This window comes from Leptosomus discolor, chromosome 2 (genome assembly GCF_034619465.1).
Source record: "Leptosomus discolor isolate bLepDis1 chromosome 2, bLepDis1.hap2, whole genome shotgun sequence".
Taxonomy (NCBI): domain Eukaryota; kingdom Metazoa; phylum Chordata; class Aves; order Leptosomiformes; family Leptosomidae; genus Leptosomus; species Leptosomus discolor.
This window is the reverse complement of record NC_141392.1, coordinates 1,423,069-1,437,562: the sequence shown is the minus strand read 5'-3', so window position 1 is coordinate 1,437,562 and position 14,494 is coordinate 1,423,069. Positions and strand designations below refer to the sequence as shown.

Here is a 14,494-nt window from a genome sequence, read left to right as displayed (position 1 = left end):
GCAGCGCCGCATGCCATGCGCCTGGCGCACCGCCCACGCTGGGGCACAGGGCCGTTCCCTCCCCGTGCAGGACTTTGCCTTGGCCTCCGCTGAACCCCGTTCCCAGCGGCTCGCTGAGGCAAGAGGTGGCACTGACGGATGATGTAACCGCGTTGTCACCCGGACAGGGCGCTGCCCAGGAGCGAGCCAGCAGAAGGGACGTCGGCGGAGCAGCGGCCGGGCGAGGAGGAGCAGGCATGTGGCAGGAGGCCCTTCCAAACGCCTGGTGAGATCTTCTCGGCACTGGGCGGAGGGAACCCGAAGGCTGGGGCGGGAGAAAGGCCGTCCGAGGGTGGGAGCGTGCCCCTGAGTTCTCCGGAGCATGAGTGGGGCGGAGGTTTTGTTAGGCTGAGCCTTGTTCTGTGCTGCTCGGAGAACGGCTTCTGGGACTCGCTCGCTCTGTTAGCAGTGCCGAGGTTGTGTTACTGCCGCGACAGCTGGTGTCACGGCTTTGACTCACAACACTCCGGGATGTAGGTGCAGAGGGATTTTATTACCTGTTGCATGAGCTGCTCGGCTTCCAGGGAGGCGGAGGCTGATGCTGTTTGTTCTTAGGAGCCCTGTTCTTCCTTGTCTGGGAGTGGTTTAAGGAGATACCTCCTTAAAAATCACACATAGGCTGTCTTGGAGATCGTTAACAAACTGCCTTGGCGACTGCTGTGGTCTCTAGTACATGTAGCAGGTTCTGCATCACAGGCAGTGGTGGGAAACTGTACTAGGTGAAAAGAAACACCCAGCAGGCTTGGTTTTTCATGGAATGTCGTGTCCTGGGGTTTTTTTGCCTCAAGGTATCGTGATTATGACACCAAACAGCTCCCTAATCTAGCTGCCTTCCACAAGGCAGAGTAAGAAGACTTTCTCTTGTCACTTCTAGTTTGGCTCGATTTCAGATTGTGCTTTTCTTGCAACAGAATAGACGAGGCTGAAAGAGAACCGAGGAGGACGTTTTCCTTTTCTTGCAGGAAGATGAAACCCGAAAGCTTGGGATCCAGTCAGGAGTAGTTAGAAGTAGCAGAGGTATAGCAGCTCGTGAACTCTGAACGGGGAAAGGTCCCACAAGCCCCTCCTCGTGCCAGCCCTGCAGCACGTGGCTGGCAGCAGAATAACCCTTGAGCTCGCAAGCCCTCTGCCAAGGCCGTGCACCCATCGCTGCAGAGCAGCCGGACGGTTCTCTCGGCTGCAGTAACGCAGCGGCTCGTGGGATGCAACACCGCAAGGACACCTACCCCCTTGTTCAGCGCCTTTTATCTAAATTGTGCTGAAGGAGGGAATGTTATGGCAACAAACCCTCTCGCTAGAACACAGCCCTGACACCCTGTCTCTCCGTGCAGGGGCAGTGCTCTGAGCCCCTCTTCCTCTGTCCTGTCCAAAAAGTAGGAAAAACCAGGGCAGACGTTGCTGGGCGGCTAAACAGCTTGTGGTCCCGTGGCTGGGCAGTACGTGGTGCTGGCAGGTGATGCTCTGCACCATCCCCAAGGGCTGGTACCGTTCAGACAACACTCTCAGACTCTATTTTTTTTTTTTTTTTCCCTTTTTGTAGGGAGAGCATCTTGTCCCGGATCAGGTGAGTGGAATAGCTGCTCTGTGCTGAGGCCTCCACTTTTTATTAGCACCCTGGCTGAGGCACATCACCGTCCCTCCCCTGCCCTGTATGACAACAACAGAATCTTCGTGCACAGCCCCCTGCCATCGCCCCAGACACCTCCACTAATCTCCAGGGGAAGCTGGAGAGCTCGAGGCACCGTCAGAGGGGCAGGAGGGTGCACTACCCTTAGGACTGATTGCTCAAGCATTTGAACGGTTTTCAAACACGCTGCCTGTCTGTTCGAACCAGCCCCGGTGACTTAACTCCCACGGCTCCAGAAAGTCTGGAACCCGGCTGTCTGGAGCAGAAACAGGGACACGAGAGAGACGAGCTGAGCCCCTTTCCCATGGAATGCTACGGTGAAGGACCAGCGTTGCCCTGAGAGCTGACAGAGTCTGCAGGGGAGCTATGCATGAAGCACTGCCAAGAGGGGCACGTCCAGCACATCCAGCTCTGTCCAGCGGCCGAAAACCCCTTGTCTCTGCTCCTGCTCCTCCGCCCAGTCTGTCTGTGCAGTTTTTAGTCCTGGAGGAGTCCAGCTGCCACTATCCCATTCGCTCCAGTCCCTGCCTTCAAATAGATTGGCCCATATCCTATCGACCCTTGCTGCCCAGGGCACTCGGGTTCACAAGGAGAGGGACGAGGAAGCCTTGTGATCAGCCAGTCCCAATCAGCCAGGACTTGAGGTCCCTAAGAAGCACTGGTATATGCAACCCTGCCCCAAATCTTGCCTGTGATCTTCAAAAACAGCCAAAACCCCCAGCCCCTGCTGACTCCATGGGATTTGCAGGCATCTGCTCGGGCCCAACCAATATGAACACAAGCCTCAGCACAGTCCCTTTACCCTTGACACTTCTGTTGTTGAACAGAAACCGTTTGATGCCTCCCCAGGTCTTTTGAGTATTCCCAGAAGAATGCAGTCCTGGTGCCTGCAGCCGCCCTGGGGGTTGGAGGGATGCTGCTGTACTGGCTGAGATCGAGACACAAGGTCAAGACTATCGAAATGGGTGATGGATGGTGGGGCTCAGGCGACAGACCCCCAAGAGGGAAAGAAGACGAAAGCATCCGTCCCTTCAAGATCGAAACCTCTGACAAAGAAATCGAGGTACTGGTGGCTGGGGTGTAAGGAGGGGCAGAAAGCTGCGAGGTGGAGCCGGTCTGTCACCCCCCTTTCCGCTTCGAGGCGGTGCCTTGGGGGTGACAGCCGTGCACTCACACACACCAGTGCCCAGCTCCGCCGGGCGATGCTCTGGCTCGCTGCCCTTTCTGGGTGGGATCTGAGCTCCGATTCGTGGTAATGTCCCCAAAAGCTCTTCTGAGACCACAGCACCCCCCGCTCCCCACAACCCGGGGCTGCTCCTGCTGAAAGGCCGTGCTTTGAGCAGCAGGTCCGCAAGCGCTGGAGTGAGGCGGGAGGGCGTCGGGGCAGCGGCGGCGGGGCAGGACTGAGGGGCTTCCACAGAGAGAAGGGCTGGGAGGGCGAAGAGGGACGAGGTCTCGACTGAGTGGCAGCCGCTCTGTTCCTACGTGCCTGTCCCCAGTCGCCTGGCCGAGGAGCCGCTGGCAGCTCAGGCTGAGCCGCCGCTCCCAGCCAGCAGCGCTGGCAGGCTCCTCGTGCCAAAACGCCGAAAGCAAGTCAGCAGCGAGGCGAGGGCAGGGCCCGTCGCTCCCGGGTGCCCTGGGGGAACCGGCCGTGTGTAGAAAAGAGACATTCCCCACGTAAACGATGAGGGGGGGGGGGGGGTGCAGCAGGGTACGGCGCTGCTTCAGGAGGGCTGGCAGCGCCCCAGAGAGCGACACCGAAGCTGGCGGAGCCGGGAGAGCCCGTCCATGCCCACCCTGGGGCCGGGCACGCGCGGCAGCTCTCCGGGCTGGCAAGAAGGGCTCCCCTCCGCAGGACCTGCACCGCCGCCTGGAGCAGGCCCGCTACGCCCCGCCGCTGGAAGGGGCCGCCTTCCACTACGGCTTCAACTCCAGCTACCTGCAGAAGGTGGTGAGCTACTGGAGGAACCAGTTCGACTGGCGCAAGCAAGTGGAAGTCCTGAACAAATACCCCCATTTCCAAACCACCATCGAAGGTGAGGGGGGTCTCCGTGGCTTGAGCAGGTCTCACCGAAATGCACGGGGAGGAGGGGGGATTGAAGAGGTTACAATATGTAGGACAACAGCGCTCAGTGATAGGGGTGAAATATCACTAGTGGAGGCTACATTATTAACAGCCTTCTCTAGATTAAGACCATTACACCGCGGCAAGAAGATTAGGACTGCTTAAAGGTGGGCTTCATTTCGCTCTCAACCTGTGCTAACTAACGATGAGGTTCTCTTCCGCTGTTGCCTTGAAGCCACCTTTGAAAATCGCAAATTTTACCCAGACTCTGAGGCTAGAATTTGCCCCGCCACCACCCCGTTTAGCCAGGTGAGGTTAGCCCAGCCTCGGGTAAGCGACCAGCAGGTCAGACTCCCATCTTGCACTCACCTTTCCGTGTTTGTCTTTTTGTCACCCACGTATTTAGTAATTTTGTCGTGGTTTTGCATGTGCCTTGCCCGCATGACGCTGTTCATTTAAGTGCAGCTCTACTTACACGCTGTTAGAGCAGCTTCTCAGGAGAAGGACGCTCATCCTCCCGTGACCCCAGTATCTGGGGCTGGGATCAATACCTCTGTCTGCCTGTGAAAGGTGAGACATAGGTACGATACAAGGCATCTCCTCTCAGCTAGGCATCTTCTTGCCGTGGGTTGTTTGTGAAACTTCTGCTACCAATGCTAACTACAGTTTTGCCACCCTCTTTCTCCACAGTCCAGAGCGGAAACTGGGATGGAACCAGAGCTTTAATTTATCTGTCTTGGGTGTGTGGCAGGGATCGATATCCATTTTATCCACGTGAAGCCCTCCTATGTCCCTCACGGCCGCGCTGTTCAACCTCTGCTGATGGTCCACGGCTGGCCTGGCTCCTTCTACGAGTTCTACAAGATCATCCCTCTGCTCACGAAGCCAGCTGGGGATGACGTGGTGTTTGAGGTCATCTGCCCATCCATCCCAGGCTACGGCTTCTCGGAGGCACCGCACCAGAAAGGTAAGAGACAAAAAGGCTCTGCTGGAATCGCAAGGGTTTTGGGGCAACACCTTGGCCATCCCCAGGCCCCCGGGCCCGGCAGTTTGCCAACGCAGACGCTTGGCTCTGCACTAATACCCACGTGGCGGAGGCGCTACGGCTGGATGTGGCGATTTGGAAGGCAACAGTAGCCGAAAACCAGGTCTGCTTTTCACTTTCTCCCCTTTCCACTGAATTTCTATCACCTTGTGTTCACTTCACTGACAAGGAGCGAGGCGGAGCAGCACAGGACGCTGTGCCTTCGCCCAGCAGCACGCTCACGTGCCTCTGTCAGGCCATCACCTTTGGCCAGGGGATAAACAGGGTGACAAAGAGGTCTCCTGAGTTCCTCTTTCCCTCCAGGCTTTGACACCATAGCAGCTGCTCGGATATTTCATAAGCTGATGAACAGATTGGGCTTCAAGGAGTACTACCTGCAGGGAGGGGACTGGGGATCTCGTATCACCGCAAACATGGCCCAGATGCTGCCACAGTGAGTAGCGAAAGGAATTGGTGCAGAGAAGCTGACTCCAGTTCTTACCCTACACCTCCTGGCTCCGTGGTCCTGGGCAGGACCTGCCTCTCATCCCCTGCTGCTTTGTCTCCTCCGGGGACACCCCCACCCCCAGGCATTCAGTTGTGCCCACGGGCTCGGCATCGGTGCAGTCCTCACGCTTGCTAAACTTCAGTGCAGGTTGGCTTCCCTTCCACCAGCTGTGGAAGTAAACTCGGCTGCTTTTTGATCCGAGACCTCGAGGAGACAGGTCATCATTCTAAATCACGAATTTAGAGTCAGCAGGGAGAAAAGGGAGCAGCTCAGCTCAGCCTTTCAGCAGCTGAACAGTAGCGCAAAGTCTAGGACTTCCCTACCTAAAACGTAGCGTTCAGATCAGAAAAGGAACACACCAACCTCCCTTAGAAGGTGGCATCACGGCTCGTTGTTCAGCGTGTGACGAAAAGCAGGCGCCACAGCCACGCTTAGGTCAGAGGACAGACAAAGGGGGAAGCTCTCCCAGCAGTTAGAGCGCAGGCTGAGCTGCTCGCTGTTCCCACTTGCCGCTGTGCTTCGCAGCGCCCAGAGCACTGTGGCCACGCGTGATCTGCTCGAGCTTCTCAGGGAACACCCAACCCAACCCGTTCCCTACAGCACAGACCAGCACAAGATCGACAGCCAGAGCTACCGGCGTGGGTTTGCCACTTCCAGAAACCGAGTACCTAAAGACAACGTCGTACCGGTGGCACAGCTGGATGGAGATGGCACCAACTGGACCATCTCTACCTCCCATAATCTTTTTTCTTTTCATAGTGATGAGCCTGAAGGGCTTAATGTATTTGGCTCAGTGAAATGCTTCTGTCACAGCTCCAGTCAGCCTTATTTTCTAGCAGATTTGGAGACAGAAAGTCTCTTGTTTTAACCTTCTGCTCATTAACTTAATTTTAGATCGGTGAAAGGCCTTCATCTGAATCTCATCTTCCTCGGCCAACAAGGTTTGAGAAGGATGATCTCTGTGATGCTCGGGGCTTACGTGCCATGGCTCGTAGGCCTCACCAGGGAAGATGTTCGACGCATGTACCCTTTCCTCCAGAAGAATTTCTATGACCTTCTGCGGGAGTCTGGATACTTACACATCCAAGCCACCAAGCCAGACACCGCAGGTAACGAACCGTCTCCGTATCGCTGTGAACGGTGTGTGGTAACTGCTCGTGATCTGTAAAACCTGAGAGTTGAGCAAAGGGCAACCGTGCTCGAGAAGCGACGAGCTCTGGTGACTGAACGAGGCATGGGGACAGGCACGGTGTAAGAGGAGGTTGAAAGGAACAGCTTAAAAAAAAAAAATGGGCACTACAAATATCACTGGTCAAGGTCCCCTTGTCTGGGGGAGAGAACCCCTTTGCAAAAAGCCTCTTAAAGTAAAGCACAGGGTCCTGAAATTGAAGCTTCTAGAAATAAACGTGGGTGAAAACAAGAGAAGTATCATAAGCAAGTGCAGTTTGAAACTCGCCAAAAGGCAGGCACAGCCCTAACCCCTGAAGAGCCAGAAGGCTGACACAGTTAGCGGGGCCACGAGACGAGGAGTCTGAAGAAAGATATGGCCCTCTCAGAAAAGGTAAATGAATTATTCGCATCAGTCCCCACTAGCAAGGATGGTGGGGTATTCCTTTATTGAAAGGACGCCTCATCAGCAAAGACAGGAGCTGCCTCAGGCTGCTGTCGGATGTGGGGACCACAGAAAGTAGCATCCCGACCTGGCAATCCCTGGGAAAAGAAGAAACTCAAACTAAGACACCAGCCAATGCCTCGTCTGTACTTGAGCTGGTTGCCATACCAAGGAAATAAAAGGAGGCAAACAAGATACCAGGTCGAGGGGTTTTTAAGAGCCAAACAGCGAAGCCCCAGAAAAACAAAGACCAGCGTGTGTAGTCTCTGATTAGAAAACTAGCAGAACTATTTTAAAAAGGAGAATTGATTGCCAGGTGATAATATCACAAGGAAATCATGCTTCAAAAATCAGAGCTCTGGCAGAATCAGGGAGCTGCGGATCCAGTAATGGAACGTATTTCATTTCCAAAAGAGTTTTGTGGAGGTTTGTCCCCCAATGTTCTTAAAGAAATTAAACTGCCTTAAGAAGGGGATTAAGTTCACGGGTTAACGGCTAGTTAACATGAGAATCCAAGCACAGGAATAAGTAAGCAAGTTCCAGGGGAAGGGGAGTATCACGAAAATCGGTGCTGGCACCTGTACATTTCAGCATGATCCTAATTTCCCTACAGATGAAAGTTAATGGTTAAGTGAAAACTGGACTGCCATCCAGGGTTCGGTTTAATCTAAAGGTAACTGCAGAGAGTTGCAAAAACATTGGAGCCACTGGTTGATTAAACCGGCCAATAAAAACTGGTCAACAAAGTCCAAAGCAATTTAAGTCGAGACAGAAAATCACAACGGGCCCTAGTTCGGCTGCTGCCTTACGAGAGAATCCACTGAGCCACATCCAGTGCTTTGAAACGTTAGCCAGCGCAGAGTTCGAGGTCATCTTAGGAACTCTTAAAGAAAGCTAAAAAGAGACTATGACAAAACACCAAACCCATGGTATTCAGAGTCTGCTGCACCCCTGTTCACCCTGTCTCATAAACGTGTTTTAGAATCAGAAGAATACGGGAAGGGGAGCAAAGGAAGACTGAAGTGACCGAGCCGCTTCCGCACAAGCGCTGTACTCTCTAGGACTCCTCAGCCGGGGGGAAAGAAGAGCAGGGATTTTGGAACGTGCTAGAATTGTGACATGGAGAAAACTAATAGGGGAAAAAAAAAGATGTATTCCCTACTCAGCCTCCAGAAGCACCCACATTATTGGTTTAGTTCTCATTAGGCAGGTTTAAGGCAAAACTCAAGCATTTTCACTCACCACAAGTTGGGGTACAGGTTGAGTGCCTCAGCTGCAAACAAGCCGGGTATTTCTGAGCTGCCAGTCCCTGGACATCGGGGAGCTTTCAGACCAGAAAGTGCTCGACCCCAGGCAGGTCAGGTGCTGGCTGGCACGCTCTACCCTGCCCCACCATCGCTGGCCGAAGCATTTGCTCGGCCTCGATGCGCAGCAAATCCCTCCGGGCCTGCCAGCGCGGGGAAACCGCCGTGCCAGCGCCCCAGCCCCCTCCGCCTTAGCGCCGTCAGACCGGGACCGCGCTGGGCCTCGGTGCCAGGGTCACGCTGAAACGCACTTGAGGGCCGGCAACAGACACACCGTACAACTACAGCCGAGGGTAGGGGACAGGGATTTTCCCGAGGCGAGGCTCTATCGCCCCTGAAGCCGTGCCCGTGTCACAGGTAGGAGCACAGACACCGCACGCGGTGTGCCTGCTGCGTTTGCAGTGCTGTCGGCGTTCCCCGAGGCAGGCACAGGCACAGGCGCACAACACTCCCGTCTACATCAGACCCAAAGCGATGAGCAGCACCCCGGGGCTCGGGGCAGCCACCCTCGGCAGGGCAGGGCTTCCCAACAGCCTGTCTGAAGTTCCCTCCGAGCGTAAACCCCTTACACCTGCATTTTCTGACACACAGCACCAAGCAGCCAACGGGACTTCCGTAGCTCCTCGCTTCTTTTGTGTAGGAACTACCTGAGCTCGTAGCTCTGTCAGAGCCAGAATCCCACCGGGGTGAATTTGTCAGGAATAAAGCACTACCAGGGCCGGTAAAAACCAGGCTCTCGACTGAATTCTCATGGAAAACTCTGAAGAATTAATGAAAGTCCCCTGAAGTCTTGCACTGCCGGGCAACTGCAACAGCTCTCCTGTTCTTCTCCTGAATTAGGTTGTGGACTGAATGACTCTCCTGTGGGGCTTGCTGCGTATATTTTGGAGAAATTCTCTACCTGGACAGACAAATCCTTTCTGCATAAAGATGATGGAGGCTTGGAAAGGTATGAAAACAGATGCTCCTCCATGATTAAACTCATTAAAAGCATGAGTGATGGTAACTAACAAGGAGATAGGTAAGAGACTGGCCAAAGCTGAATTTTAAGGATGAAAGATTACACACAAGTAGTGGTTTAAACTCACCGCGGGCTGCCTGCAAACTACTACTCCAGCACCAGGCAGTTTCGCTCTGGGCACACGGCTGGCAATTAATTTGCTGCTTGAAAACGAGCGGAGAGAAAGAGGAACAACTGTCCTTCGGGGCGTGAGCCAAATGTAGTGCGTGGAGAAAAAGCTTCCGATGGAATTTCTTCATCTTTCAACAGCAAATACTCTCTCGATGAGCTGCTGACCAATGTGATGATATACTGGGTGACGTCCTCCATCGTCTCCTCCATGCGGTTCTACAAGGAGAACTTGTCCAAGGACCCTGGGCTGACTGCTGATGCCAGGTAACGGGGTGGCAGGCGCAAGACACTCGCAAAGGGGATCGAAACATATTTGCCCATATAAACATTTAGATCACTTACAACAGCAAATTTAACTAGTTTTAAAAAAAAAATCCAAGTTCTTCTTTTCTTTTGATAAATAGAGGTAAGAGTCACTTTACTTTTGAGCCTTGCCTAACTTGTGGCCAAGACAGCGCAGAACTTACCAAAGTACGTTCAGACTACAGGTCTGTGCTTACTCACCAAACAAACGTCATCTGGGGCTCGGCTCAGTAAAAACAAAACCAAATCACGAGCGTTTCTAAGCAAAAAGTTCAAACTGAATTAGGAAGGGTACGGCTTGCTGGCAGATACATGAAGAACTACAGCAGTTAAGCCCAAACTTGGGGAAGCGATTTGGAGGGCGGCACTGGAAACTAAGCCTCTTCTAACAGCCCCTGGCTTCAGGGTGACTGTAAGAGAGGCTGACCAGGAAAACGCTGCTGAGCAGAATTCTCCAAATAATTGATCATACAAACAAGAGTGGTTTTCTTTGCAGACTGAACCATTTACCTTTCTTCTCTAGAAAGTCTTTCTTAACCATAAATCTGAAGCAAACATGAGCTAGCTCATGTCTGACTTTCAGAGATGTGGCATCTTGCCACACGTCACAAAACTGCAAAAGCAGCTTGAAAACCGGGAACATTTCAAGATTGAACTATGTGCAGAGTTGGCTCCACCTCGCACATCTCTGGGTGTAACACTCACACTCAGGATCCAGATCTGATGCTCTTCAGCAGAGCACAGAGCAGGTTACTGCGGTGAGGCTTCCCCAGGTGACTCCGGCAGTCCCCAGAGCCAGAAGGCTCCTGTAGGCTGTCCCCAGGACCTCCCTCCAAAACACACCTCGCTAATGTCTTCCAGGGCTCGAGTGCACGTTCCCACAGGGATTGCGGCGTTCCCTCAGGAGATAGTGCACACCCCGCGTGTCTGGGCAAAGGAGACCTTCAAGAACATCGTCACTTACTCTTACATGCCACGTGGAGGGCACTTTGCCGCCTTTGAGGAACCGAAGCTCCTGGCAGAAGACATCGTGCGCTTTGTCCGGAAGGTGGAACAGCTGTGAAGCTGCACACGTGGAGCAGGAGCTGTTCCGCCACCGCCCGACCCTCTGCTTTGAGGGATGAAATACAACCGACGGAATCGCAAACAGAAGCCAGCGGTTTATTTTGATAATGCTCACAGTACTACATTTGCTAATCGAGCTCTAAATATCTTCATAAGGGAAAAAAAAAAAAAGCATCTTGTCTTCTGTCTTCTCTCATTCCGGGCACCGCGTCCTCGCTGCTTTCGTAGTTCAAGTACAACAGAAGAGGTAAACAGTTCAGTGCAGCGACATCGCACTCGTTTGGGGAAGAGAAGGAAGGAACTGGCCCTTTGTTCCCTCCCCAGAACTAAGGCTTCTGCTCAAAAGCTTCTTTAAACACAAGCAGCTTTGGTGGCAGCGTAAAGGGTTTTGATCTCCTGAGCACAAACACCCCCACGTTCAAGTTCTATTTGGACATTTCATGCACGAGCCCCGCGATCCCGATCCCCGCGGGCAGCTGCACAGCGGGCAGCTCGCTCCACCCAGCCCTTCCTCCCCCAGAGCTCACTTGAGCAGCTCCCACACGTTGTAAACAGTTGTTGACGGACAATAAGGCAGACAGCACGCCTACCCTTCTCCAAGCTCACAACCAGCAATTTCCTCTTCCTTCTATATTCTCATTCCCTTCCAAAACGGTCAAAGTTAAAATAGCACCAAGCACAGAGGATTCCTTCAACCCTTACCCTCCCTTCAAAGGATTTTTACCACCCCGTTATGCCATTTTTGCTAGCAAGAAACTACAAGCAACCTTGGTACTAGTAGGCTCCAGCTTCTCTTCAACTCCAGAGAAGCTGAGCTATTGGAGCTCTTAAGGAAATTCCAGTCAGGAATTTGACAAGTAAAGCTAGTGCTGAACTTGATCACACTCCCCTCACCTCTCCTCCACATTTCAGAAACATTAAGAGTCTAAGATTCTAGAACTTATAAGATGTAAAAGTAAAATAACAACAAAAAAGTTGGTTTCTTGCTTAAGTGAGAATAAACTGGCACGTTGGGACAGGAGCCCTAACTTCCTCTGAAGGAAGAGGGTTAGAGCAGAAACTACTTACTTCTGAGTGTACATCTAACATTGTCAGGGCCATTGGACTAAAGGTCAGTAAAAACCAACCAACCAACCAAGACGTGCTTCCCTGCCTCCCCAGGCCTGCTTCCCATCACCAGTACGAGGCCACGCTCGGTACCAGCCCGCCCGATCGCTCAGCAGTGCCGCTCTTCCCATTATTAACTGACTGAAATTGCGTTATGGGGAAGTGACATTTTATGAACCAGCTGGGCAAACCCTCGAGTACTCGAGCCTGATCAGGCTGCAGGGAAAGGCCTCCTCACAGGAACAGGGTAGGTAGGAGTGGTTATGGCCTTTGCTATAAAAGCCACGTGTATTAATAGTCACAGACGTTGTCTGGAGCCCCAAACATCAGCTGATGTAGTAAAAATGAGCAGAGAAACGGCCACATTAAACCTCAGGAGAGAGAAGACTGCATCCAGTATCTGCCAGTTCAGTCAACACGCAGCGGGGAAGTTCTGCTCCCAAGACACCAATTCATCTCGTGTGGCACAACTCAGGTCCCTAAAGAATCACGGTATCTATGTGCAACTGCGCATTAACGGGGATTCCCTGTCCACAGCAGTTCGGGAGAAGAGAGCGGAGCACAGCCAAGCCACAGGAAGGCAGCAGGTGACCCGGAGAAGAGATCCAGACAGACAAGATCAGGCGGTTACATTCGATAAAGTTATAATCACTTCAAGCAGCACCAAAGATGATTCAATATTTCACTAAAGCTCTGCAGAGCACAAGTCATTCATGAAAGCCTCTGAGCGTCACGGGTGCTTGGAACCACACGTAGTCCTCCCAGGGAGACGCCGTGCGCGGCGGAGGAGAGGCCGTGACGCCGAGCTCTCCGTCACAGGACAAGGTAACGGTGAGTTTCCTCCCTCGGGTCGGCACTTTGTAGTTGAGCTTGGGCCGGAACCAATCCACACCACAGTCCCGGTGTCCCTGGAGCATAACAACAGTGCCCGTGACAGGGAGAGCCTTCAGCTCACTGAAGACATCCGCCACAAAGAGGGAGTGAAAGAACTTGCGAAGGCAGGACGCGGTTTTCAGGCTCTCCTCGGCGCTGCCCTCGCAGATACCCTCCAGGTTGAGCTCATAGAGCTCCTTGGGGCTCATGACGTTGCCTCCAAGGAGAATGAGCACCCGAGGAACCAGCGTCAAACTAAACATGACTTCCAAGTGCTGGAGCACTCCCTCCAGCTCCATCAGCACCTGCTGGCACTTCTTGCTTGCCAGGTCCATGGAGGAGGGCTTCTTAATCACCTCTCCACCCTGGAAAACAAACCAAAAAAAGATCAGTGTACTTCATTATTAGGACATACTAGTCCTAACACACTCTTAAGAAAGCATGGCCCACCCCATTCCTGAAAGTCAAGGAAGGCTCAAAGGGTTTTATATTCCTTTTATGAGATATAGGTACCCACATATAGAATCAGGAGATCCAAGAGGAACACAAAAGGCCTCTCTATAGCTACTCAGTTTGAACCTGAATCATACTGATGAATTCCCACAAGAATTAGAAGCCTTATCTTTTAAAGATCATCTATCACTCCAAAATCACTTAACTTCTTTATTTTAGAGCTGTTTGAGTAACAGACAGCAACATGCTTTGAGCTGAAAGTGGGAGAAGAGATAAGCAGCAACTTGTTGAGACCTTTTGCCACCTAACTGAAAGTTTTGTGTTTGGGTTTTTTGTTTTTTTTTTTTTAATGAAGTCGCAGTAACATTTAAGGCTACAGCTACAACAAGCTCTTTACTTTAGAAGCAGCTGGCACACTAAAACACCCGTTACTGAGCTGGAAGTGTAAGCGAACAGGCACAACTCCAACGCCGCAGCCCCTGCGGCGAGGCCACCCCCAGGCCCAGGGGTCCCCCCCAGAGGTTCCCCCCCAGGGGTTTCCCCCCCCCCCCAGGGGTGTTTCCCCCCCGCCGCCGCCGCGGCCCCCCTCACCTGCGCGGCCCGCTGGCAGAAGTAGGCGAGCTGCTCGTAGGGCAGCGGGAGCTGCTGCCGCTGGTACAGGACGTGCTTGAGGAGCTCGCAGGCGAAGCGGCAGCAGCTCCCCCGGGTCACGGCCCCCGGGAACACCACGGACACGGAAGGGCTGGCCGCCACCGGCCCCCTCCGCCGCGGCCTCACCCCGTCATCGCGATCCAGGGCCGGCGACGCCTCAGCGATGAGGAGCGGGGACGGGGGAGAGGCCGCCGGGACGGGAGCGAGCGCTACCGCCACCTCAGGAGCCGCCATTTTCTGGCCGGGGGAGGGCGGCGGGCTGGGATTTGAATGGCCGCCGCCGCGGGGCACCATGGGAGGCGCGGACAGCCCGCCCCTCACGGCTGCCGGCGCCATGTTCGGTGGGGAGGCGGGCGGCCCTGCGGTGCTTGGCGGGGGCCCAGTGGGAGGAGGGCCCGTGGGCGGCCCCGCCGGGCCCCGCTGAGCCCCGGGGAGCGAGGCGGGCTGACCCGCCTCCTCTGCCCTGGGCTCGGCAGCCGCGCGGGGAGCGGCCGTCGGTGGGGCTGAGGGGCGCCGCGCTGAAGAGAGGCTGCGGCGCGCCCGGGTGCCCCAGCCCGGCCAGGAGCGCCGTGAGCTGCGGCTGCCTCCTTGCAGGGCTGCCCCGGGGGCTCCGGTAAACGGGTCGACCGGTTTTCCCCCGGCCCCGTGCTGGGGCCGCCGCAGAGCACGTCTGGAAGGGGCGCGGGAGCGAGGGGGCAAATCCCCACGGGTCGCCCCGGGGCTGCTGGACC

General features: G+C 54.2%; 2 protein-coding genes across 2 annotated transcripts; one reads left to right on the top strand and one right to left on the bottom strand.

Moving 5' to 3' along the window:
* The first annotated feature begins 236 nt into the window (after positions 1-236).
* LOC104350292 (epoxide hydrolase 1) lies at positions 237-10,677 on the top strand. Its single transcript, XM_086460548.1, has 10 exons — positions 237-265; positions 1,580-1,603; positions 2,516-2,729; positions 3,522-3,702; positions 4,483-4,698; positions 5,080-5,209; positions 6,158-6,372; positions 9,020-9,128; positions 9,450-9,575; positions 10,476-10,677. Exons 1-10 carry the CDS (start codon positions 237-239, stop codon positions 10,675-10,677), a joined length of 1,446 nt encoding a protein of 481 aa, XP_086316674.1.
* A 1,816-nt stretch (positions 10,678-12,493) lies between these two features.
* Positions 12,494-14,099, bottom strand: MAD2L1BP (MAD2L1 binding protein). Its single transcript, XM_086461863.1, has 2 exons — positions 13,704-14,099; positions 12,494-13,024 (listed from the first exon to the last, which is right to left on the bottom strand). The coding sequence occupies exons 1-2, from the start codon at positions 14,097-14,099 to the stop codon at positions 12,494-12,496; spliced, it is 927 nt and encodes a 308-aa protein (XP_086317989.1).
* Between the last annotated feature and the right edge of the window lie 395 nt (positions 14,100-14,494).

What these genes read in the sequence shown, in the direction of transcription:
- LOC104350292 (XM_086460548.1), top strand. Translation starts at nt 237, where the DNA reads ATGTGGCAGGAGGCCCTTCCAAACGCCTG. An exon ending in AGCATCTTGTCCCGGATCAG is followed by an intron (nt 1,604 to 2,515) that starts GTGAGTGGAATA and finishes ATGCCTCCCCAG; the next exon opens with GTCTTTTGAGTATTCCCAGA. An exon ending in CACCAAGCCAGACACCGCAG is followed by an intron (nt 6,373 to 9,019) that starts GTAACGAACCGT and finishes CTCCTGAATTAG; the next exon opens with GTTGTGGACTGAATGACTCT.
- MAD2L1BP (XM_086461863.1), bottom strand. Translation starts at nt 14,099, where the DNA reads ATGGCGCCGGCAGCCGTGAGGGGCGGGCTGTCCGCGCCTCCCATGGTG. An exon ending in TCTGCCAGCGGGCCGCGCAG is followed by an intron (nt 13,025 to 13,703) that starts GTGAGGGGGGCC and finishes TTTGTTTTCCAG; the next exon opens with GGTGGAGAGGTGATTAAGAA.